We start from the raw sequence: 27110 nt of genomic DNA, 5'->3' as shown, positions 1-27110 counted from the left end.
CCACATAAGCAAAAAGAAAAAAGCCAGAAGTGGCGCTGTGGCTCAAGTGGTAGAGCGCTAGCCTTGAGCTGAAGAGCTGAGGGACAGTGCCCAGGCACAGAGTTCAGGCCCCACGACTGGACCCAAAAAAAAAAAAAAAAAAAAGACAGTGTAGCATACAGACTGGAATTTTATTCATCAGAAAGAATAATATGTCATTTTCAGGGAAATGGAGATACCTGAAAAAGTCATACTGAGAGAAGTAATTCAGGCTCAGAGAGACAAAAGCCGTATGTTTCATCTGTTGAAGTTAGACTTAAACTGTAAACATCTGCTGGGCTGTATATATACAATCAGACTGACTATAATATATGCAAAAGTAGTCTTCATAATATAACCAAGTCTTTACAAAATGTGTTATCTAAGAAAAGGAGAAAGGATGAATAAATAGAGGGCATAGTGGTCAAATGTAGTCATAATATTCAATGTACATATGCAAAAATAGAATTGGAAATCTTTAGGAGACAAGTATAGGATGGAATGGGTAGGGGAGCAGAATGACTGAAGGGCTGACGCTACTCAAGATGCACTGTACGTATAAATAAACATGTGAAATTGAAACCTCAATTTAATGTAATATTTGAAAATCACAAAAAGAAAAAAGTTGATGTCTTTATTTTCAATAAATACATGTTTAAAAGAAAAAAAATAATTGTATACATTTAATTAGAAACTGAAGAGCCATATTTCCTGCCTGAAAGCTGTTTCTTCTAAGCTAGAAATTCTGATAAATCAAATTTTCTTAAAAAAAAAAAACAAAAACAAAAACTAGTTCTTGCCAGGCACCAGTGGCTCCCACCTATAATCATAGCTACTCAGGAGGCTGAGAACTAAGGATTGTTGTTCAAGGCCACCCCAGGCAGAAAAGTCCCTGTGAAACTCAGAAAGGGGCACTGTGGCTCAAGTGGTAGAGAGCTAGCCTTGAGCACAAAGAGACTTAGGGACAGCACCCAGGCCCTGAATTCAAATCCCACAACCAACAACAACAAAAACATATTTGTTCTTAAACACTTCATTCTTTGGTATTTCTTTTATCATTATTAACACCTATTTAGTTGGATAAAGGGGTTTCATTTTAATATGTCTATTTACATATAATCAGGAGTAAGTCTCCCTTCTTCCCTCAGGCCCCTCCCAAAACAAGTCTCATCAGGATTCCATGTTCCATTTTCACACACATGTATATAAAGATATTTTTGTTGCTTTTGCCCTTCCTCCCCTACTCTGTTCATGGATTCCCCTCCCCTGTTTTTCTTCTTGAGTTAAGATTGTCTTAGTAGATCATTTAAAGGGGCATCCACATTATAATTTTCAACACTGACACATGAATATGGTTAAGATTATAAAAGCAAGTTTCCATCAAAAATGTAATTATTATGTGATACATGCATTTTTTTAATTTCTTACTTATTTTTTAAAAGACTGAAGGAAGTTAAATTTTAACATGTCCATAATTTTAATACATGGTCAAAGCAAATACAAACAGTCCTCCATCTTGTAATGACTGTTAATCAGTAGAAATGAAAATATTCTTCCCTTTTCAGGGTTGGATGTTCTAAATGATGATCCTGACCTCGTGAAGGTGGTTGAATCTTTAACCTGCGGGAAGATCTTTGCAGTGGAGATACTGGACAAGTCGGACATCCCTCTGGTTGTTCTGTATGATACCTCAGGGGAAGATGATATCAATATCAACGCCACCTGCCTGAAGGCCATGTGTGACAAGTCCCTGGAGGTTCACCTCCAGGTAACCTTTGGTCACCACTGTCCTCTGTCACACCTAAAATAGGAAAGAAAATTGTCAATAATATTACAGATCTTAGGCTAATGATCGATAAAACATCACATAAATATTGAGAAAAAAGGAAAAGGCAGTGGAAGAAAAATGACAAAATGTTAATAGTAATTTTTTCTTAGGAATTGGGTTATTATGAATATGTTATTTGTGAGTATATATGAAATTACTCTACAAAGATAATTTTTAAAATACAAAGAAATAGGATATTATTCAACATTATTCACACTTTTTTTTCTTTCACTGGTACTAAAGTTTGAACTCAGGATGTTGTGCTTACTAGGCATATACTCATCACTTGAGCCATGTCTTCACCACTATTTTTCCAAATAGTGTTTCACATTTGAACCTGGATCACCTGGAGTTTGATACTCCTATTAAACTGTGTGTATGTACACACATGTGCACACACATGCATGTACACATGCACTAGCCAATTCTGAGGCTTGAATTCAGCATCTGGCTTCTGTTGCACTCAAAGTTAATGCTCTACCACTTGAGCCAGAGCTCCACTTCCAGATTTTTAGTGGTTAATTGGAGATAACGGTCTCATGGATTTATATGCTTGGGCTGGATTTGAACTGCTACCCTCAGATATCAGCCTTCTGAGTGACTAGGATTATAGGCATGAGCCACAAGCACCCAGCTTTTCTATTAAACTTTTTGTGTAGCTTGGATGACAGGCATATCACCACACCTAGATTATTATTGGTTGAGATGGGAGTCTCATGAACTTTTTGTTCATCTGGGTTTGAACTGGAATCCTCCTGATCACTGCCTTCCAAGTAGTTAAGATGATAAGCATTAGCTACTGTGCCTAGTGCAAAGAAAAGTTTTAAATAAAGAACATCTACCCTGAAATGTTCAAAGTGATCATTTTTAAAAATATTTCACAAAACCTTGGGGGAAAATAGTATCAGTAGAACTGTGAATTACTCTTATGAATTGAATAAAAAGGTTAAGATTAAATGCTTGCTTGTTTTTAATAATTGGTAAGATTCAGGTAGCCATTTCATGGACACAGGTTAGAAAGCAGTCTGGTAATGGAATTGATTTTGTAAGTTGTAGGATTTCTTTTTTTAATATCTATTAGTGTTGAAAAAGCATGGTGTATGGAGTCATTCTTATCCTAAATAAATGGGGAGAAAATACACCAAAGTTAAGGCCTCATCTATCACCTTTCAGAGGATGAAATGTGGTAATGTGCGAACCGTCCCTTTTGTACGTGACACATATGATACTGAGTATTCTTTTGGGAAAGAAAAGGAATTCAGTGTAGTTAACTGTAGTGGATTTTTTTAACATTTAAGTTGTGAATATTTTTATTTAGCTGTCCTCTGATATTTTAAAATGTAAGACTTTAAAAAATGAGATAATTAGGTAAATATCCTGTGATGGGGTAAAAGCAACATTCTGTTCTTATGTCCCTTGTTCATTCCAGGTCGATGCCATGTACACAAATGTCAAGGTGACTAACATTTGCTCTGATGGGACAATCTACTGCCAAGTGCCTTGCAAGGGCCTGAACAAACTCAATGACCTTCTGCACAAGATAGAGGATTATTTCCACTGCAAGGTATGGCAGCAAAGCACCCCCTCCAAAACTAGTACTAAAATGCAAACACTAACCTGCATTAGTGTAAGTTTTTAACAGTTTAAACTTCAGAGTTTTGGGGGAGTTTAGGAAATAAAACTACTCTAATTTCTGCATTATAAAATGAGGTTAGTAACTCTTGGGCATCTACCCAGATCATTAAAGGTCAAAGACACTTGCATATCCATGCTCATTGCTGTGCCATTCACAATAGCCAAGTTATGGAAACAGCCCAGGTGCCCTACAACAGATGGAGTGATTAATCATACAATGAAATTTTACTCATCCATTATAAAGAATAAGATAGTTATTTATAAGGAAATGGATGGATCTAGAACAAATCATGCTAAGTTAATGAAGCCCAAGCTCAGAAAGGCAAACAGCACTTGTTTTCTCTCATATATGGAAACTGGATCTAAAATATAACTAGACATGATAACCTACACAGGACTCGAGACATTCACACAGTCAGACTAAAGGAGAATAACCTTAGAGAATAGAACCCAAAGGTGTAATTCCCCTGAACATTTATAATACTATTTATCCAAACCAATATCAGGAAAAGGAAACATGGGTTTGTTTTTTTGTTGTTGTTGCTCATGGCGCCTGAACTCTGGGCCTGGGCACTGTCCTCAGCTTTTCAGCTCAAGGCTAGCACTCTACCACTTGAGCCACAGCGCCACTTCCCACTTTTTCTGCTTATATGGTACTGAGGAATGAAACCCAGGGCTTCATGCATGCCAGGCAAGCACTTTACCACTGAGCCACATTCCCAGCCCCAAAACATGGGTTTTGTTGTAGGGGGTGGTGGTGGTGTTTGTTTTAGTTTGGGTTTTTTTTTCTTCTGAGAGACAGATTGGGGGGAAGGGGGCAGGTACAGAAAGGAAAGGAGGAAGGGTGAACAAATAGAATCATAGTATTCAGTATACACTTGTGGAAAATGACCTATGTAACTTGTGGACAATGGGAGGGGGAAACTGGAGTAAAACAAAGGAAGGGGTGACATTGTCCAAAAAAGAAATTACTCATTACCTGAATTATGAAATGGTAACCCTCTGTACTACAGCTTAATAACAAAATTATATTTTAAAAATGATAATAAAACAAAGGTAGTATTGTGTTCTATGTGTTTATCATCACAAGGATAGTGGAAATTCTGCTTAGCACAGGGTCTGGCACATACTAAGTGTTTAGCAGTGTGTAGATTTGTTATTTATAACTGCAGCTGCTGGTAACTGACTGCTGGAGCCAGCTGGTCTGCTGCTACATGCAAAGAAGGCTTATTGAGGGCAGTGATTGTGTCTTGTGAGTTTGCAACATACCTTGCAGTACCTAATTTAGTGTCATACAGTGGAATAGATACTTCAAACTATTTGCTGAATCAGGTCAAACCTGTATTCAGACTGTCATCTGAAACTGAGACATCAGATCTAAAGTTTTACCTCTTTCTATGTTATAAGTGAACTTGCTAGTTTATCTTGGAGAAACCTGAAACCCTCCCTAACCCCACCCGCAGAGAGGCTGACTCTGGTGACTCCTTTTTACATGGATGGCATTATAACCCATGATATAGAAGGCACTTATGACATTTTCTATTACTGTGCTAAACTGAATAGGGGTGTTAGCTCGAGGGAGAATAGAAACATTCACTGAACAGAAAGAGGCATGGGCAGGCCCCAACTTCAGGCTGTAGCAAAAGAGGCAGTTGAGAAGGCTGTGATTTGTTAGCATTTCCCTGGCATTGACAATACATATTAGGAATTAAAATCTTACCTTTGAGACTTAAGTATTAAAGGATGGAAAGAAGAGGCCTTACAGTCGGCCATTCCAGCCTCCTCACTTTTTATCCATCTACCCTTCCTGCTTCTTTCAAACTCAAAGATGTGTAACTGACCAAGCCACAGCCTACATGAGTCTCAGTGGTTTCTACTAATATTTGTAGATATTTTTTTTTGGTCAGTCGTGGGGGCTGAACTCTGGGCCTGGGGGCGCTATCTCTGAGCTCTTCAGCTCAAGGCTAGCACCCTACCACTTGAGCCACAGCGCCACTTCTGGCTTTTTTCTGCTTATGTGGTGCTGAGGAATGGAACCCAGGGCCTCATGCATACGAGGCAAGCACTCTACCACTGAGCCAACTTCCCAGACCTATTTGTAGATATTTTAATGGTCCAGATTTCTGAGCCATGTGCTTAAAGGGGGAAGTAAACCATTAAGTGCAACAAACATAATAATAACAAGGCAGATCATAGATGTTCAAGTACTCTTGTACATTTGCTGCATCTGTTGGGCCCACTTGGAAGGTAGGGCTCATTGGAAATCTGTCTTCATGGGGGGAAGCAATGTGCCTGTGCCTCAGCCATCTGTCTTGAATGTTGTAGCCACAACTCTTTGCTAAGAGTAAATACAGAATTTCATATTTCTGTCTTATAGCACATGACCTCTGAGTACTTCATCTCACTGCCCTTCTGTGGGAAAATCTGCCTCTTCCACTGCAAAGGAAAATGGTTACGAGTAGAGGTAAAATAAGTTGCTTAATCTTTGAGATTTTTATTATGAAATATTTTAAATATACAAATAAGTTGTTTTAAACATAGAATAAGCATGCCCACACTCATTGCCAGTTGATAAAAGAAAAAAAAATGGTTATTATGATTGGGCTCCCGTTTTCTTAACTGTCCCTTCCCAGGAAGATTCTCTTTTTTTTTTTTTTCTTTTTTTTCTTTTTTGGTCGATCATGGAGCTTGAACTTAGGCCTGGGTGCTGTCCCTGAGCTCTTTTGCTCAAGGCTAGCACTCTACCACTTTGAGCCAAAGCACCACTTCCAGTTTTCTGCTGATTAAATGGAGATAAGAGTCAGGGACTTTCCTTCCCAGGCTGGCTTTGAACTGCAGCCCTCAAATCTCAGCCTCCTGAGTAGTTAGTATTATAGGTGTGAGCCACCAGCACCAGGCTTTCCTCTTTGTTTTCTTTAAACTATGGTATGTATAGATATAGATATATAGATAAATATAGATATATTCATTTTTACTATGTATTTTTTATATGTTGGTAGTAGACCTATAGAAACAAATTGTACTTAGAATATATAATAAAAATAAGTTGGAAGTAAGCTATGGCTGAAGTGTTAGAGCTCTTGAGCAAAAAATGAGTGACCCCAGGCCCTGAGACCAAGCCTCATGAGACACACACACACACATACACACACACACACACACACACACACGACTAAATAAATAAATATTTTAAAGTTTGTGTAAATAATAAAACACATTGATTCTTCTAGCATGTATTTTTTTTTGGGGGGGGTGGTCCGGTCATGGGGCCTGAACTCTGGGCCTGGGCGCTGTCCCTCAGCTCTTGAGCTCAAGGCTAGCGCTCTACCACTTGAGCCACAGCACCACTTCCGGGTTTTTTTTTCTTTTTGCTTATGTGGTGCTGGGGAATGGAACCCAGGGCCTCATGCATGCAAGGCAAGCACTCTACCACTTCTAGCATGTATTTTTTCTTAGAATGTTTTTTCAGGATTGACCCTGTTGCTTTTGTGTGACACAGCAAAATGAATATGTCAACATTATCTACATTCTCCTCATCTAGACATTTAGATTTTAAACTTTTTGTTATAAACAACATCAGTATGTATATCTCCCGTGTGTGTGTGTGTGTGTTTGTGTGTGTGTGTGTGTGTGTGTGTGTGTGTGTGTAATTTCAGAGTACAGAGAATGCATAGGTGTAGCTTTATAGTGCCTGATTCTCTCTACTCAGTCTCTCTTCCATTGAGGGCTAGCTCCTCAATTTTTTTTTTTTTTTGTCGGTCTTGGGGCTTGAACTCTTGGCCTGGGCTCTGTCCCTCAGCTCTTTAGCTCAAGCAAAACAGTCTACCACTTGAGCCACAGTGCCACTGCTGATTTTCTGGTGGTTAATTAGAGATAAGAGTCTCATGGACTTTCTTGACCAGGCTGGATTTGAACTGTGATCCTCAGATCTCAACCTCTGGAGCATCTAGGATTACAGGCATGAGCTACTTGCACCCAGCATTCTGACTTTATTTCTTGAATACAGAGGTTCAGAACGAAGATGCAAGGACCTCTACTTCCAAGGGAGCTTTAAACTATATTTAAATTGTTTGCAAATTGTGTGTTGGGGGGGTTATATCTTTGTTACATATTTTGGGAGGTAAGTATGAATAATTTTCATAAGAGTCAATCCTGTAAAGGTAAAATTAATTTTTAATATATTAATAAATTATTGGTTTTCCCTTTAATTAAAAGTCATGCCTGGTGCTAGTGGCTTATACCTGTAATCCTAGCATTCAGGAGGCTGAGACCTGAGGATTTTGGTTCAAAGCTAGCCCAGGCAGGAAGTCTGTGAAACTTTTTATCTCCAGTTAACCACTAGAAAACCAGAAGTGGAGCTGTGGTTCAAAGTGGTAGAGTGCTAGCCTTAAGCAAAAGAACTCAGGGAGAGCACCCAAGCCCTGAGTTCAAGCCCTATAACCTCCTAAAAAAGAAAAAACGTGAGGAGTAATTACTATTATCAATATGACTGCATATCATCAAGAGACTGAGATCTGGAGTGCTTTTCTCCTTGAGCCACAGTTCCACTTCTGGACTTGTGGTGGTTAATTGGCAATAAGAGTCTCACAGACTTTCCTATCTAGACTGGCTTCAAACCAAAATCCTCAGATCTCAGCCTCCCCAGTAGCTAAGATTTTAGTCATAAGTCACCAGTAACTGGCATTAGTTTTCTAATCTTTGAACTGTTAGTTTGGATGTAGGTTTACTATTCTATGAATTGCTGGGTTTCAGATGTTTTTTAATGAGCACAAATATAATAAAATTACTAGGACTTAAAATGTTATAACTTCTAAATTTACTCAGTCTAATAAAATTCCATCGCTGAATCATCCCTGTTCTTTATTTGCTTATAGTTTTTCCCTCAGATTTTAATTTTTTAGAGGATAGACTCCATCTTATAATCAGCATTATTTAATAATATATCAAGTCATTTTATAACAGATTATATCCTGAAATTAGAGGCATAGTAAATATTACTGTTCTTATATTTTACCAATTATTATTAGTTTACCAAATTAAAGCAATTAAGGGAAATTAAACACTTGATGTTGAAATCAGTTGTTTTAGCACTGATGGTCTTTGTTGCTCTTATGTGCAATTAGGAATTGGTTAAAATGTAAATTGTATGGAAGCATTTTAGTTTTTTGTATATTCTAATAAATTGCCAACACATGTCTCATTTCAGATCACAAACGTCCACAGCAGCCGGGCTCTTGATGTTCATTTCCTGGACTCTGGCAACGCAACATCAGTAAAAGTCTCAGAGCTCAGAGAAATTCCACCTCGGTTTTTGCAAGAAATAATTGCAATACCACCTCAGGTTCTACATGTTATAAGCTTGAGATTTGTCTGAAGTATTTTGGATTGTGATTGTGTTGTGAGAAGCTCTCTTGGTTTTGATGTTACTAATGATCAAAGTTACAGTCTATAAGAGAATTTGAAACTTGTCCAAGTGTAGTTGTTTACTGGTTTTCACTTAACACTCAAAGCTCAGGCATACAGAGAATTGTAGATACTTACCCAGCCTTGTCTTTCCCGCTCTGTGGTCTCCCACAGCTAGTCAGTTGAGTTGTCTCACTATTTGTAAAATGATACCACAGCTTCTGCCACATGGAAGTATTGTGGAATGATTGGTGTCTAGTAAAAACCTTGGCTCAAAAGAGAAGTATCCACTGTGTTGACACAAAAACACAGCCCTAAACAAAGAGCTTTGATGGCTCTTATCTGCTGTTGTTTTCTGTTTATGTTGAGAACTTCTACCTCGTAGGAAAATGGACAGTATTCATTCTTTTGTTTTCCTATTGTGTTTGCTCTCAGGCTATAAAGTGCTGCTTAGCTGATCTTCCAAAATCAATTGGCATGTGGACTCCGGATGCTGTGCTTTGGCTAAGAGATTCTGTTTTGAACTGCTCAGACTGTAGCATTAAGGTGAGTTATTGTGCTGGCTCTGGTATGTCTTGAAGAGAAACTGGAGCTGGGGAATGGGGAACTCATGGATTTTTTGTGAAAGCATTTTATCCCACTATAATACATGGGTGTTTTTCACAATAGACACATTTTTTATTAAAGAGATGGTTCCATATATAGTTATTTCATGGTTTGTATCTTATTTAAAAAGCTCTCCTCTATCTTCTCAATTAGTTTTTGTTTTCTTTTCTCAATTAGTTTTTGAGTCCAGTCGTGGGGCTTGAACTCTGGACCTGGGCGCTGTCCCTCAGCTCCTCAGCTCAAGGCTAGCGCTCTACCACTTGAGCCACAGTGCCACTTCCAGCTTTTTTCTTTTTGCTATGTGGTGCTGAGGAATCGAACCCAGGGCCTCATGCATGCAAGGCAAGCGCTCTACCACCGAGCCACCTTCCCAGCCCTTCTGAATTAGTTTTAAACCCTTTAAAAGGGTGTTAGATACTCAATAAAAATGCTTTTCAGTGGTTACTTTTTAACATATATATACATATCAAAATAAATGAATAGCCAGTATCTCAATGCTTCAAAGAATAAATTTAAATAAAATTTAAAAATTAAGGAAATTGCTGTACACTGCCTTGATAGTGTCTTCTCTCTTCTGTGTCCTTGATACCAGTTAGATGTAGCCACTTTGATTTTTCTTAAGACAAACCAGAGAAGCTGATGAGAGTCATTAGCAGTCTTTGGGATACATGGTAGTGGGATTGCAGTACTGGGGTTTGGTACTCCCCTACAGAGATAGAGCAGAGGTTGGCAGTTAAGTAGTCTTCTGGACAAAGGTGCAAAACTGTCATTTGTTCTATTCACTAGAGCTTTCTTGTCCCTTTTTTTCTCTCTGTAGTTATGACTGGGGAAGGGTGAAGGTTGAGGATGTGTGTATTCTAGGACCACCCAAGGTGATATCTCCAAGTGGAAATGTCAGTCCCCTTTTCTGAGGGCTCTGCAGCCTGAAACAGGAGGCTTGTTGAACTTGTTGCCATCTTTGCAGTCATTTTTATTGCTGAAACTGGCTGGTGAGCACATAGCCACTCATCATAACTATCCTCCCACTTGGAGTGTTTTAGATTGTCCTTAATGTAAAGATTCCATCATGTTATAAAGACCCACTTCCTTCTGTCAGTGGTGATGACCTCTAGCAAGTTCCAAGGTTCCTCAGAGTTTTTATTTCCATAAGATGGCTGTTTCACTGTAGGCTGTTTTGACTTGAGTCAATTTATTGCTAGGCTGTGGTAGATAATTCATCTTTGCTTAATTAATAGGAATTTTAGCATGTTTTTGGTAAAACATTGGATCTTAATAGTTAAAGTTAATGATTGCTTCTCAGAATCCAATGGATTTCCTTTTTGTTTTCCAAAGGTCACCGAAGTGAATGAAGCCAAGGGGATTGCCTACGTGTATTTATTTACTCCGAAGAACTTCCCTGACCCACATCGCAGTATTAATCGCCAGATTACAAATGCAGACCTGTGGAAGCATCAGAAAGATGTGTTTCTGAGTGCTGTGTCTAGTCCAGTCAGCTCTCCTGGCGGCAGAAATGGCAGCACGTCCCTGTTGGGCAATATACCTGTGTCCAGCAGTACACCTATTTCTAACAACACTCCTGTGTTGGGTAACACGCCTGTGTCAGTCAATATACCAGTGTTGGGTGGCACCCCACTGTTGGGTGGCACACCCCTGTCAGGCAGCACTGGAGAGAATTTCAGAAAGAGCTTCCCAGAAATCATCAAAAAGTCTGTGGTAGACCACACCAGCCCTTTCTCCGCGGAGGAACTGCCACCTCCTGTCCACTTGTCAAAGCCTGGGGAACACATGGATGTGTATGTGCCTGTGGCCTGTCACCCAGGCCACTTTGTCATCCAGCCTTGGCAAGAGATTCATAAGTTGGAAGTTCTTATGGAAGAAATGATTCTGTATTACAGCATGTCTGAAGAGCGCCATGTAGCAGTGGAGAAAGACCAAGTATATGCTGCCAAAGTGGAAAATAAGTAAGTCCTGGGACAGAGCCAGAAACATGCAAGGGCTCTGATCTTGTTTTAGGGGGGCGCCTCTGAACCTGGAATGGAAATGGTTATTGTGGAGTCAACAGCTTTTTAAATATGTAAAGTGATGGCATTTATCTACAAGTCAAGTATTCCTGCTCAAACCAAATTTTATACCTAAAATGAAGGTTTAAATGTTTTACCCATTTTTCTACTAGAAAAATACTCTATATTCAGAAAATAATTGTTTTTATTAACTTATTTTTAATGTACATTGTAGAAAATTGAAAAGTAAAGAAACTAAAGTCAGTTACACACACTTAGTTTGTTAAACTGTGTATGTCTCATTTGTTTGTATGCATATTTATAATAGTTGGTATATTATTATCATATGTGAAGTTGAACTTGCTTTTCAACTCTAACAGTATGCTATGAACATTTTTCCATATTCTATTACATGGAAAAGAATCTAGGAAGTAGCGCTGTGACTCAAGCACTAGAGCGCTAGCCTTGAGCTGAAGAGCTGAGGGACAGCGTCCAGGCCCAAAGTTCAAACCCCATGACCCACAAAAAAAAAAAAGAATCTAACATCATTATTATGTCATATAATCTGTCATATGGAGAAATCATATTATTCTCTTTTGTTGTATAGAATTTTTTTCCCTCAGGTCTTTCCCTCCTAGAAATACTAATAGATTATTAGTATAAACAAGCTTATTTTACATCCCTAATCATTTATCCATGGATAGATTCCTCCTTAGGAGAGGAATTACCTGTGGAAAGAGGACAAGATGCCCAACATAAGTTGCCATTGCTTGCTAGCAGTTGTGCCCCAGTTTATTAGAGCAGCAGTGTGGGAGTGATAGTCCATTACCTTGTTGCTCTTCAGCGTTGGGCTTCAAGAATCTTACTACTTACATTTGTTTAGCATTTGTGTCTGCTTTCTTTCAGTGGCACATTTGTATTCATGCCTTCTTCCCCAATGGGTATGCCCTGTAAATCTACTCTCTGATCTGTACTCCTGCCTTAGAGCTCTGGGAGGATGACACAGCCACTGTTTTATCCCCATGCCAGAGTGTTAGTGAAAACTAGCAAGTTTTCTGAATGTTAGACTTAAAGATCTGTGTTTTCTCCCCATAGAAATATATATACAGATTATACAGATCCCAAAACTCAGTTTTAGGCAGATTGCCTTTTCTCTTTTACATGATTGCTTTCTTTTTTTTTTATTTTGGTCAGTCATGGGCTTCAACTCTGGGCCTGGACACTGTCTCTGAGCTCTTCAGCTCAAGGCCAGTGCTGTACTACTTGAGTCACAGTGCCACTGCCAGTTTTCTGGTGGTTAATTGGAGATTAGAGTCTCAAGGACTTTTCTGCCTAGCCTGGCTTTGAACCGATATCCTCAGATCTCAGCCTCCTGAGTAGCTAGGATTACAGGCGTGAGCCACCGGTGCCCAGCTGCTTTCATTCTTTAGACAGCAAACAGGCATATGTAAAATAAACTCACTTTCTTGGGAGAAAAAAATTGTAATTTTTAATTCTGAAATATGAAAAGCACAATAACTCATTTTCAAAAGCATACAGTCCACATGTCACAAGATTTTCATCTTTTAAAATGATTTTATTATATCATTATGACATGTTATTTACAATCATTTTGCATAACTTAATTTGTATAAATTTTTGTAAATCAGAGCCTCTTTGTAGGGTAATTTAATTATAATGCAAACCTAATACATTAATTATCATCATTAATTGTGATTAGTCGTGGGGAGAGCCTACTTGGAGGAAAAAGAACCCAAGACTGGAGCCTTTGAAGTAGAGTCCTTGACTCCCCACCTACCTCTTAGAGGTCTGAACAGCCCTACCCCAGGACTACTTTTTTTTTAACCAACTAATTTGTTCCCACATAATCAAGAGGTTTTACAAATAAGAACATAGCTAATATTCTGTAAACTGCATAAGTGAAATCAATATAAAGTGTTTACTTTTTTGTCCCACTTCTGGGTCTTGAACTCAGGGCCTGGGCACTACCCCTGAACTTTTTGGATCTGCTCCACTTCTGGCTTTTTGGAAGTTAATTGGAGATAACAATTTCACAGGCTTTCTTGCCCAGGCTGATCATCAGATCAGCCTCCTAAGTAGGATTACGGGCATAAAGTATAAGCCACTAATGCCCAGCTTTAAAATTTTTACTGTTTACTGAACTGTGTTCCTAACTGTGCTGTTAAGTCAAGACTTAGGAATTTCAAATGCTTTTTAAAAAAGTGTTTTCCAAATCTATCTCAGTAACACTCGGAAATCAATTACTAATATTTTCTTTTTTTTCTGGAGTCTGGTCGTGGGGCCTGAACTCTGGGCCTGGGCGCTGCCCCTCAGCTCTTCAGCTCAAGGCTAGTGCTCTACCACTTCTTGAGCCACAGCACCACTTCAGCTTTTTTCTTTTTGCTTATGTGGTGCTAAGGAATAGAACCCAGGGCCTCATGCATGCAAGGCAAGCACTCTACCACTGAGCCACCTTCCCAGCCCCTAATAGAGATTTTCTTTCTTTATCCCAGGCCTCCTGAATCATAATCTCTGTTCCTGATCCTTATAATAAGTGTTTTTAACACTCCAGTGATTCTTTGCCCTGGAATTGGGAATCTAATAAAAAAAAGCTAGTTTTGAAAAAAACAAATGCTACATAGGAATACAACACATTGATTTTCTGAGGCTTTCTCTTTATTGCACTGTACCTCTTATTTATGAAATAAAAAGTTAGACCATCATTATTTCCCTGTGCAATTAAAAGTGCTGTTGATGCACACCAATTTGTTTTGTCAGTACTAGGGTTTGAACTCAGCACCTTATACTTACTACCACTTAGGCCACACCCCTGGACCCACTTTTATAAAGTTATTTTTCAGATAGGGTCTCATCTTCAGATCATAATCCTACTTACTCCTCCCAAGTACTTGGGACCACAGACATACAGCCTCATGTCTCACTTTATGTGTTGAGATGGGGGATCTCGACTTAGGCACTTATTACCCCTTTCTCTGTCTTCTCTGGGACTCATCTGTAACTCCTTGTACTTTGGGCCTATCTGAAGGTTTCTGGATTCTCTGGCAGCAACTCCTGCCCCCAGCCCATCACATATAAAGCTTAAAGGTGGCCTCTTTTTGTAGGTTTCTCACTATAGTTCATCCCGAACAGTCACATTGATTTCCTCTACATAGTCTTTGCTAAGTGTTTGCTAGTCAGTTCTGGCCTGGCAGTGTGTTCCACTAGGGTTGTAGCTAGTAAACCTGTTGCAGAGAGTGTCTGGGCCTGCCACCTGAAGTGCCATCTGGGCTATGCCATTCAGAGCTTTGCTCTTTTGGCTTTGAGTTGTAAATGACCAATCTTCATTTGCTTAATATAATCCTTTCTGATCATGCTAGTGACACTGTAAGACTTTAAAGTGGCTCTTCATATATTAACCTTAAAGTCTCAAACTTTTTCTCATGTTAACAATATTCATGTAGACCCAGAATTAAAGTATGGTATGTATTATATGTAAATTTCATACTATATATTATAGCGTATAACATATGCTATAAATATAACATATATAATATATATAGTATATATATAATTTTTTCATAGGAATTTCTTTCTGGTCCCTTGAACTCCAGATCTAAAACCAGGTTCTTCATTTCACCCATTTCCCTCCTACACCTTCTAGGTTCTTTATTTTAGGGACTAGGTTGATTTGTGTGTGGGGGGGGGTGTCTTAATGTTCTCATTTGGACTAATTTAAATGGTCAGTATTTCATTCAAAACTTTTCTGATCACCAGCCTGCCACCCCAATCTAACTTTCTCTTCTATTCCTGCTCACATTCTCTCTTCTAGCAATACTAGAGTATTTGCCCCCCTCCATGACCTCTTCCTGTCTTCTTTGCTCTTAGGCTCTTTAGCTGCAGCTGATCCTGCTTGTATCTCTCCATTTTTTCAATAAAGACTGAGTGCTTGTTGATATTCAGTATCCTAAGTACTAAGGATATGACTATCCTCCCAAGAATAAAGGGATCCAGGTGTGATTAGGCCCCCATGGTGTGTCCTGTTCTGCTTAAGGATGGCTGGTAGTTTATATACTGGTATCCTTCATCGCTCCTTGAGGCTCATATGTCTCTTGAATGAGCAGGTTCTATTAGATGAGCCAGTGACCAGTAGAGAGTAGTAGCCTTTTTGTGTGGGAGTGGTAAGGGGCGAGAACTAGTAGCAAATGTTTTTAAGAACTTCTACAACAATATTTTTATGTTTTGATAGCCACTCTTTGCATTTATCAGAAAAGGTTTATTTATCCTTAAGTATTGACTTTGTATGTTTTCTCTATTTAACTCAATGCACATCTAGGTGGCACAGGGTGCTTTTAAAAGGAATCCTGACCAATGGAATGGTGTCCGTGTACGAGTTGGACTATGGCAAGCACGAGCTAGTCAACATAAGGAAGGTACAGCCCCTAGTGGACGTGTTCCGAAAATTGCCCTTCCAAGCAGTAACTGCCCAGCTTGCAGGTAATTTGTGTGGAATTGAAAATCATTTGAGCTGCAGTATAGCTTATATTGTCCTTTTGTCCTTGCTACTTAACAAGCACAAAACCATTGGCCCACTAGGATTTTATTTTTCATGCTAGCAATATCCCAACCAAAATGGAAATCATCATAAGGATCTCTTACTCTCCATGCTTTCCCATTATTCACAGTGCTTATTTTTCCTATACCTTTCTGTCCCTTGTTTGCATGCCTGAGTAAATTTCTAAAACTGCAATGATATCTCAGTACAGGTACAATATCGCATTCTGCTTTTCATTTAGGTTTCCCCCACTATTTTGCTGGGGGGGGGGATGGTTCATGTTTTTGTTGTTATTCCTTCTTCCCACTGTACTTGGGATTGAACTCAGGGCTTTGTGCACGTGCTAAGCATGCATTCTACTAAGCCATGCCCTCACCTTCTGCTTCTGGTAATTATTTTTAATGGGTGCAAGCCATTCCATTGAATCAATTATTTCCCTACAGTTAGCTTGTTTATACTTGTTATTGTAATGTTGAGAGAAACCTTACAGATACATAAAACAATAGCAACAACTTGTGTCCACTAGTCATTCTACTTTGGACTTGAACCTTTAGATAGTTTCTACAAATTAATGATTACCTCTTCTCATTTTCACTTTTAATGTTTCAATTTTTGTAACAGCACCTTTTATCAAACATGATCATCTGGATACCCAGAGAAAATTCTCTGGGAGGAATTGGGTGCCTGGCCCTACCCTGTCATTAGCCTCATGTTGGTGGTTACTGGTGCTTAGTATATAATAGAGACCCTGCTAGCCACTTTGTCTTTCTTGTAATAATATATGCATTCAGTGCTGTGAGTTTCCCTCTAGATGCTGCTGTTGCTTCATCCCTCAGGTTTTCATATGCCCTGTTTTTATTTTCAATTAGCTCAATGAGCTGTATGCCATTTAGAACTGTGTTGTTCATTCTCCAAGTGCTTGATTTTCTAGCCATCTTCCTGTGATTAATTTCAAATTTAGCTCCATTTTGATCTGAAAAGACATTTTATGATTTCTATCTCTTTGAAATTTATTGTGTTTTATGCTGAAGAATGTAGTCTAACCTGGAAAATAGTCCATGAAGAATATATTCTGCTGTTGTCAGATGAAGTAGTCCAGATGTCACTTATATCCAGTTGACACATACAGTGCTGTTCAGTTCAGTGTGTCCCTGCTAGTTTTCTGCCTGCTGGATCTGTCCCTTTCTGATAGAAAAGCTAAAGTCTCTAACTACAATAAGGGGGTTCATGTTTCTCCTTGAATTTCTGTTTCTGCCTATGCTGTTGTGGCATGCTGATGTTAGGCTTGTGCATGTGAGAACTTACCCCTGTACCATATGTAATGCTTCTCTGCATTCCTGATAACTTCCCTTGCAGTGAAGTCTTCTGGTACCTGCTCCCCAAACAGAGCCTGTGTTGCTTTCCTGCCATTTTTTCATTAGTTATACAAAGGATTTTGTTGTGATATTTCACACATGCACTTGTAGTCAGACTAATCCTCTCTACCCACAAGTCCATCTTAAATACTGTTAAATTCCTTCATGGATAGTGCAAATACATCATCATAACAAAAAAAATCCCATAATAAAGTAATTCCTTCTGCCTGCCCCTTGCTTTATTCCATTTATTTTACTTTCATATGCTAGCATATATAATCAGACTTCGTTGCTATTATTATTTTGAACAATCTTTTAGACCTGTTAGAATAAGAAATAAAAATTTACCAAACTTTATTCATTAGGTTTTCCTTTACATACATACTAATTTCATTTTCCTTTCCTATGAAAAACTTATATTAATATTTCTCCCATCTACTGACAACAGACTCCTACAACTTTAGTTTATCTGAGTCTTTGTTTTGTTTTCCTTCCTTCTTTCTTTTCTTCTCTGTGTGTGTGTGTGTGTGTGTGTGTGTGTGTGTGTGTAAGTACACATAAACTGGAAGAAGTTTAGATCCACATGCATGCCAGAGCAAGTGCTCTGACACTGAGCTTCATCCCTAATCTCTCTACTTCACTTTTTTTCACTCTCCTAGTACTGGGGCTTAAACTAGGGCCTGAGTGCTATCCCTGAGCTTTTTAGTTCAAAGCTAGCACTGTACCACTTGAGCCACAGTTCATTTCTAGCTTTCTGGTGGCTAATTGGTTAAGTAGAGTCTCACAAACTTTTCTGCTCAGGCTAGCTTCAAACCACAAACCTTAGATCTCAGCCTCCTGAGTAGCTAAGATTATAGATGTGAGCCACCAGTGCCCAGCTCCCCTTTCCTTTTGAGTAATTTTTATAGGACACAGAATTCTAGTTGGTAGATTATGTTTTTCTCTCAATACTCTCTTCTTGCCTTATAAGTTTTCTAAGGAGAAGATAGAAATAATTTTCATCTGTGTTCCTTTTCAGATAGGCCCCTCTCCCACATGCTCTGGTTTCTTGCAAGATTTTTATCTTTGATTTTCTAATGTTTAGCTATGATATATCTAGCTTACTTGGGAATATTTATCCTGCTTGGTATTCTCTGAGCTTTCTGGATCTATGGTTTTTTCATATGACACTAATCTGAAGAAATTTGCAGTTGTTTCAAATATTGCTTCTGTTCTTTCTCTTTGGATATTCTATTCTGTTTTTGTTTCTAGTTGTTTTTCTCTTTGTCTTTCAGTTTTGGAAGTTTCTGTTGTTACGTACTCAAGATCAGGGCTTCTTTAGTGGAATCCAGTCTGTAATGACCCTATCAGATATTTTTGGCTGCTATGGTATTTTTGACCTCCAGAATTTCTTTTTTATTCTTCCTTAAATTTTCTGCTTATGTTATCCATTCTTTTCCAGCTGCAGTACTAGAGTTTTAACTCAAGGTCTTAAAATTGCTAGGCAGAAAAAAAAATTGCTAGGCAGGTGCTCTACCAGTTGAGCCAAACCCCCAACCCTTTTGCTTTAGTTATATTTGAGATATGATCTTAAGGTTCTGCCCAGGTGTCTTTAACTACAATCCTTTTATCTCCTACTGTAGCTAGGCTGACAGGCAAATACCACCACACCTAATCTTTTTTGTTCATGGGTCTCATGCCTGGACTGACATCGAACTACAATCTTCCTGAGTAGCTAGAATTACTGGTGTGAGATGTTGTGCCTAGCCATTTTTTTCCTTTTGATGTTAGAGCTCAAAACAAGGGCCTCACACATGTTAAATGTGTGCTGTACCTCAGCCCCTCTTGCATCTGCCCTTACATGTTGTCTACTTCATCTTTTAAAGCTCTAGCATACTAATCATATTATTTTAAATTTCTGGCCAACATTCCTGCCAAATACTGACATTTTTTCAGTCTCTTCAAATTGGGTGGTTTGTTGTTATTTTTTTTTGGTAGGTTGTGGGGCTTGAACTCAGGGCCTGGGGGCTGTCCCTGAGCCTCTTTGTGCTCAAGGCCACTTGAGCTGCAGAGCCACTTTGAGTTTTGGAGTGGTTAACTGAAGATAAGAGTCTGACGGCACTTCCCTGCCCCACCAGCTTTGAACCCCGATCCTCAGATCTCAGCCTCCTAAGTAGGTAGCATTACAGGGACGAGCCACAGGTGCCCAGCTTCAAACTGTTTTTTGCCTTTAATGTCACTTGTAATTTGCTGAAAGGTGGTCATGATGTACTGTGTGAAAGGAACTCCTTTAAACAGGCTGTTAGTATATGTAGTGCAAGTGAGTTGGGTGGGGAGTAGTTTACCTATAGTCCGTGATCAAGGTTTAATCTTCTGTGGACCTGCAACTCTGGACTGAGTTTTACCCTGTGTTGCTAAGGAGAATGGGAGTGGTGTGGCATTTCTCTCCCCCAGACAGAATAGATGGTGATGAAACCCCTTCAGGTCAGGCTTCATTAAACCCTTTCTCCTAAGAGAGGGAGCTTAGGAACAAAAAGGCTCTGGTGCAGTTCAGACCCAAAGGGAATTCTTCTCTGATCCTCACCATTAGGACCAGGAGATAGCTCTTGCTAGAGCTCTTTACTTTTCAACTTGTTCATATGAACCCACAGCACTTTGTCACAGTTTGATTTTTTCTCGTCTAGTACTGACTCAGGTCTCTAGGATTGGTTTCTGCTCTGGTAAGTTGTGATTTATGACATCCCCCTGTCTTTGTGTCCTTTTCAAGGTTGGCAGATTGCTCTGTGACCTCATTTTGGAGTTTTGTTCACCTTTTTACTTGTTACGATGGAATGAAAACTTCTGAATTCCTGGTGGGCAGGGCAGAGCAATGTTCCAACAGCTATTTTATTTCATTGACTTCTCCCCCTGCTGGAAGGCTTAAGTACTACTAATGCAATACTTGCACACAAGCTGAGTACTTTTCCTGAGTAGACCCCATAACCTTCCACCCTCTGCACTCTGCCTTTCCAGCACTTCCCTTTCTGCACTAAATATAGTTTGGAAGTTATTCAGCGTGGATTCAGAGCCCTTAACTTGTTGTCCTACCCACATCATTATTTCTGCTTATGTTCCAGAGCTCTCAATAGATAGATTAGAGAAGAATGAGTATGAAATCACCTTCTAGGCTAAAACCTGCAGCACAAACACATGAATATCTTTTCATACTTACACCTAGAGATGTAGTGTTGCTGTTGGGCCCATCTGCAACCTGAGTTCCTCCTCTAGGCTCACCTCTGCCAGCCTGCTTTCCTCTACTGATTTGCTTGTTAAGAGTCTCTCTGGGCATCAGACTCCTGGAAGGGAGAACTGTGGAAGAGTGTTTAGGGTAGAGAGTATCTCTCACTCCACCTCAGGCATCTGCTAGAGAGGATGACATAGAATTGGAGTTTCATGGAAGTCACCTGTTGTGTGGCTATTGGAGGCATCACTGTGGTAGACTTGATTTACTTCCAACCACAGCCTGTGAATTGTGAGAATATCCTTAGATTCAAGGAACTCTCTAGAACTTAAGTGTAGGAATCCACAGGATGCTCAGATTGTGTGAATCAGAATATTTTAAGAATTCCCCAGGGACCTTGAGCAAATCCTTGCCTGCTTAAAAATAGGGCCATGTTTAAGATCGTAACAGGATTCTCTGACTTGATCTCTCAAGTTCTGAAGTTACAGAGGTTAACAGATGCCAGAGCTTCAGATTCATCTGGTCCAGTTTCTTTTCTACTAGGCAGAATGAGGCCCAAGAGAGCAGTTGATTTGCCTCAAGTCACAGCCGTGATAGAGGAAAAGCTGGCTAATAGTAGCCAAGTCCCACTTAAACCTTTTCCATGATGTTTAGAATATGTTTTTAAATTATATTGTAAACAAAACTAATCCTTAAAAAACAGCAATCCTTAAAAACATTGGTCCACTGGGAAAAATAGTTGAAGAGGAATGTTACTAGTATGATAGAGACTGATGTTCTGTGCTCCTATCTATATCTCAGTTGTTAGGTTAAGACTACATATAGTTTGTGTATGGGGAGCAAGAGTAGTTGATTACCTCATTTTATAATACATCATCAGATCTCAAAAGAAAGTTATGTTGACTTGCAGAAGTGACTTTATTTAGAGAAAAAAAAACTGTGCAGGTCTAACATGTGATGCTGCAACTGCTGTGAAATAGACTAGACAGTTTCCCCTTAAAATAGATCAAAGCTGGTACTGGTGGCTTATGATTGTAATCCTAGCTACACAGTAGGCTGAGATCTGAGGATCGTGACTCGAAGCCAGCCCAGGCAGGAAAGCCTATGAGACAATAAACTACTCAGAAAAAGCCAAAGTGATGCTATGGCTCAAGTGATAAGAACACTAGCCTTAAGCAAAAAGAAGCTCAGGCACAGTGCCTAGGCCCTGAGTCCAAGCCCTAGGACTGGCCAAAAAAAAGAGGATTAAAGGATGGTGTGTTTTGAACCCTCACCTTTTCTGTTTTTCTCCTAGGAGTGAAATGCAGCCAGTGGTCTGAGGAGGCTTCGATGGTGTTTCGAAATCATGTGGAGAAGAAAGCTCTGGTGGCACTGGTACAGACAGTTATTGAAAGCACTAACCCTTGGGACCGGAAGGTAGTGGTCTATCTAGTAGACACGTCGCTGCCAGACACTGACACCTGGATTCATGATTTTATGTCACAGTATCTGGTAGAGCTTTCAAAAGTTAATTAATCACTGCGTCTGAGACCTTGACAACTAATTCAGATTTTTTTTAGCAATAATAAAATGTAGTAGGCTTTAAAAAAAATCTTATTTCTGCTACATGGCTCTGACTGTTGTGGGAGATTGGAAAGAATATGCTTATGTTTGATGAGAGATATTTAGCAAGTTTTGTTTTAACAGAGTTGACTTTTCAAAGAAAATTGCACTTGAATTATTACTATAATATTAGAATAAAAATGTTTATCAATGTAAAAACTGACTACCTTGTCATTTCTAGGTTTTATGGTCCTAAGATGAAATTTCATTGCCTGTGCCACTAATGTCTTCCTTGTGATACATGGTCCTTCTCTGGGTAGACTGAGTTCCATGCCTTAACTCTATCTTGGGTTAATGGTATACCCCAAAGCAAGTAACCCCCAAAGCATGTGACCTGGAGTCTTTGGCCTATCAGCATTGCAATAGGAGCAGCCAGGCAAACAAGCATGCCCTCACCCCGCATCTTGAGTGGTTCCTCATTGCCCAGCTAACTTAGACTCATGACTAGGCCTTTCCCATCTCCCCTCTTCTTCCTACTCAGCTCCACCCACAGAGGCCTTTATTTGGGCCCTGAACCTTACATATGTTCATCCAGTACTACTGATATTGTCACACAAGACTTGGCTTTTCTCAAAACTTGTCCATTCTATTCCTTGTGCCTGTAATGCCTTCTCCTGCACCAAGTTTTACATATCAATGCCCTGCCAGACCTCCCAGGCTGACCGTGAAAACCTTTCTCTGGTGTTCTTTTCCAGTCCAATATATTTTGTTTTTGTTTGCTCATTTGTTTTTGTTTTTAGAAATGAGGGCTTGCTATGTATGTAGCTCAGGCTGGCTTTGAACTCCTAATCATCCTGCCTCCACCTCCCCAGTACAGGGATATATGTGGCACCCAGCTCTCCATTGTACTTTATGCCCACTCTGCTGCCACAACTAGTTGCCTTTCTACCTGTTACTCCAAGTAGATAGTGAGCACATATCCCCTCTGGGAGTATATCGTTTTATCAGTAATACATTGGTAAATGCTTTGTGACTGGTTCTGGTTGCTGGGAGGTGAGCATTGATGTGTATGCTAAAATACAAGTCATGGCTCCCACCATTGGTGGTTTCTGACTAGCAATGTGACATCACTGAATATTGATTTAGGAGATGTTGCTTCAAGGATTTTGTGACCCTGGATGAAGGTCTCTAGCATACCACTGCCTAATACCATACGCATGGGCAGAATAACAGTTTGCACGGCTCAGCATGTGATTGCTACATGGTGGGCAGATGGGGAGATTTGTAAATTGTAGTAGTGGTCTCAGGATAATGTGGAGGAGGTTTGGGATGAGAGTGGGACAATGCAAGTACAGGAAACTTGAATTTTTTAAAAATAAAATTGCTAGAACAAACTGTAAATGGGTAGAGAAGTTAGGGAAAACACTAGAGGCAAGCTTTAAAACCAAGGATGGTTAAGTTTGAGGGGAAGATTAAAATTTTGTTTTCTAAACACATAGAATTTGAGCTAATAAACCCCTCTATAGGAATGAGGCAGAAGCTCTACCACTCAAGCCCCTCTACTGCCCCTGGAGATTAATATTTCTAAAGTCATTTGAAAAAAATCTAGGAGAAATGATAAAAGGAAGAGGAGAGGTAAATTTTTTAAGTTGTTCATCTTAAACATGTAGGAGTTATTGCTAGATTTTAAGGTTTTTGTTGTTTTGGTTGTAGTACCGGTGTAAACCTAGCACCTTGCATTTGGATAATCAGGTGCTCTACCCCAACTCTTTTTGTTTTCATTATTTTTTAGATAGGAGCTCCAGGCTGGCTTGACTACTATCCTCCTGTTTATGTTTCTTGTGTAGTTGAAATGACAAGTTCACACCACTGTGCCCACTTTTATTGACTAAAATGCAATGGGTTTTTTGTTGTTTTCTTTCTTTTTTTTTTGCCAGCTGAACTTTTGCCTATATTCTCCAAATCTCTGACTGCCAATTAGTTAGATTACAGGTGACAGCTACTGATGCCCAGCCTACTTTTTAAACTGATTCAGAATTCAAAAATACTTATGCCAGTGATTTCATTTGTAATAAAGTAAAAATATTCTGGAACATAAATATTTAAGTGAGATAAACTAGTGATTTTTATGTGTGTATGCTGGTAATATAATTTGAACTATGGGTCTCACATTCTTACTCCTGACTGACACTCTACCACTTTAGCTGTACCTTCAGTCTAGTATTTTGTGTGTGTATATACTAGTCCTGAGGATTGACGTCAGGCCCTAGGCACTGTCCCTGGACTTCTCTGCTCAAGGCTAGCTCCCTGCCACTTCCAGGTTTGAGGGAGTTTAATTGCAGGTAAGAGTCTCGCAAACTTTCCTGCCCAGGCAGTAGTTTTGAACTACAGTCTTCACATCTCAGCCTCCTGAATAGCCACTGGCGCCCAGTCTAGTATTTTTGCTGGTTAATTGGAGATAGAGTCTCTCAGACTGTTCTGCTCAGGCTGTATTAAAATCATGATTCTCAGATCTCGGCCTCCTGAGAAGCCAGGTCATGATATCTTTATGATGGTCTGTTTCCCTAATACACACACAAAAAAGAGCAAAACTCAAATTTTTGTCTACAAGAAGAGTTGTTTTTTATTTTATTGGCTTTAGAAATAAAACACTATGTGTGTGAACATAAATGTAACAACCTGGTACTGAGTCAATTTGACTCACAGATGAACCTGGCTTTACCACATACCATATTCCAAAGTCAGTTCCAGGTGGATTGGAAACCTAAACGTGAAAAACAAAGGAAGATAGCATAGAAAAATACCTTTATAGCTCAGGACTAAAAAAAAATTCTTAAGCAGGACTTACAAAGTACAGACTAAAAAAAAAAAGTTATAGACAGACTATTAAAGACATTAAGGCAAAAGGTAAAGCACAGAGTAGAAGAATCTAGTGATATAGAAATGTGTTCACTAAACAAAAGACTGCAGAAGAAAAGTGGGCAATCAGTTGTAACATTCACAAAAGAGGAAATCCAACTGGCCAAAAAATATAAAAAGGTGTCAGCCCATAAGGATATAGAGAAACCCAAGTTGGAACCTCGTTGAGAGACAATTACTCATGTACCAGAGTGGCTGGAATGTCTAGCTCTTGTTTCTGCTAAGTACTGCTGAGAATGTGGAACTGCTGTTGATGACATTATAGGAGTCCATGGAGTTAGGCATGCTTCATGACCCAGCTCTGCAACAGTGTATGCCCTTCCTTGTACAGGAGGACACTGTGGAAGAATGTCACCAGTACTTGTAATAAAATATGAAAATGGATTTTTAAAAATTGTACTATATTCATATGATGGAAAAACTCTACAGCAATGAGGGAAAACCAACTATGGGCACATGAAATATTATGGCTTAATCTCAAAAGAGTTGAACAATGGAGACAAACTACATGGGTCTAGGAAGAGAAAGTAAGGATATGAATAATGTTAAAGGGTCTCTAGAGAAGCTTTCTTGAGTACTGGGCTCAAACTGAAGGCACTAGCACCCACTGGGTTTTCTTGTCACACCTCCAGCTAGGCTTTTTGCCCTAGCTGGCTTTGAATTGAAATCCTCTAGGGTCTCAGCCTTCTGAGTAACTGGGATTACAGTTGTGAGCTAAGAAAGTGAGCACCTTTAGGAAGAGTTGTGACTGAGAAAGCACAGGCTGGTTTCTGAGCCCCTGGGGAATGTTTGCTGATTGGTGGTTGGTTTGCACAGGTGTTCACACTAAAATTTTAGGAACCTACATATTGATATTATAGGTACTTAAGTATTTGAGTCTGTAGCAAACATGTTTGAAAATTATAATCTGAAATGTGTATATATACATATCTTTATGTATATATGTTTTTATAAAGGTCTCTTTCCCTAAGATAATGAAAGGGGCACAAAGATTGTCTACAACTTATGAAGAGATGATTTCTATTTCACTGGCTTAAAATACACACACATATAAAGAGCATTCTCATAATAGTTGAGTTTTCATAATATAGAAATACATTGTTGTGAAAATATTTTAAAATTTATTAGCTTACATTAGTTATATAGTGATGGATTTCTTTGGTGGTTACAATATATTCTAATAAATTTCATTCCCTTTTCCTCCCCCTTCCCCAAAACAATTTAGTTTTGGGGGAACAGGCTTCCTTGTTCTACTTTCATAGTTGCAATCAATCTATTTCAACCATCTGTGAAAATACTCTTAAATGACTGTTTTTCATTAGTAATCTCCACCAGAATTCAAGAGTTGATTTTATTAGGGTCTCCCCCACCAACAACTTTCTCATAACTATCCAAACCCAGACATTTCCCTACACCCCTATGAATTCCTTTGCTAAGAGCCATTTGTCTATTAAAACACCCATAGTTTCTGTTTGGGTTTAAGTGGTTTGTTCTGGAAAACACATTAGCCTTTTAAGAAAGGGGAGCTTTTGTTGTGGTTATTTTAAGTGGCTATTTTGGACTCTCCAGTCTCTGCCATTCGGTGTAGAGAGAATGCATTTCACCCTGAGTTGGAATTGCGCATTCATCAAATGATAGTTATTAAAGTCTGGGCTCCGGCCAGACCCGGCCGGGTGGCAGGAAAAGTGTGACGGGTCGCGGCTTTACCTCCATCCCTACTGAGTGCCTCCCACAAACTCTAGCCCCTGCGGGAACAGAAAATCTGCCCATCTTTTTCCTGGTAACTCAACATGGCTTAAACTCTTCTCTGGGATAGTGGGGAAACTGAGACTCAGACGGGGTCACACACACACACACACACACACACACACACACACACACACACACACACACACACACACACACACACACACTTCCCGGGCTGCCGATCGGGGCTTTCGGGCGGTGAGGTGTCCCCAGTCCCGCGCGCTCCCCACAGCGGGTGCTCCTCCCCAGGGTCGGGCGGAGGCGACGCGCGTGCCTCTGCGCCCCTAGGGGAGGGGAGGTGGAGGGG

At 39.5% G+C, this 27110-nt stretch overlaps 1 protein-coding gene across 1 annotated transcript in view; it reads left to right on the top strand.

The window, feature by feature from the left end:
- Positions 1-22357, top strand: part of Tdrd7 (tudor domain containing 7) — a 66408-nt gene extending 44051 nt beyond the window's left edge. Inside the window, exons 10-17 of the mRNA XM_013023249.1 lie at positions 1584-1786; positions 3276-3410; positions 5859-5945; positions 8688-8822; positions 9320-9430; positions 10823-11451; positions 15824-15984; positions 21891-22357. Coding sequence (XP_012878703.1) covers positions 1584-1786; positions 3276-3410; positions 5859-5945; positions 8688-8822; positions 9320-9430; positions 10823-11451; positions 15824-15984; positions 21891-22111 — 1682 coding nt within the window. The 3' untranslated portion in view covers positions 22112-22357. The remainder of the gene's footprint in view (positions 1-1583; positions 1787-3275; positions 3411-5858; positions 5946-8687; positions 8823-9319; positions 9431-10822; positions 11452-15823; positions 15985-21890) is intronic.
- The last annotated feature ends 4753 nt before the right edge of the window (positions 22358-27110 follow it).

This window comes from Dipodomys ordii, unplaced genomic scaffold (genome assembly GCF_000151885.1).
Source record: "Dipodomys ordii isolate 6190 unplaced genomic scaffold, Dord_2.0 Scaffold67, whole genome shotgun sequence".
NCBI lineage: Eukaryota > Metazoa > Chordata > Mammalia > Rodentia > Heteromyidae > Dipodomys > Dipodomys ordii.
The sequence above is the reverse complement of the archived record's forward strand: the minus strand, read 5'-3'. Positions and strand labels throughout refer to the sequence as shown.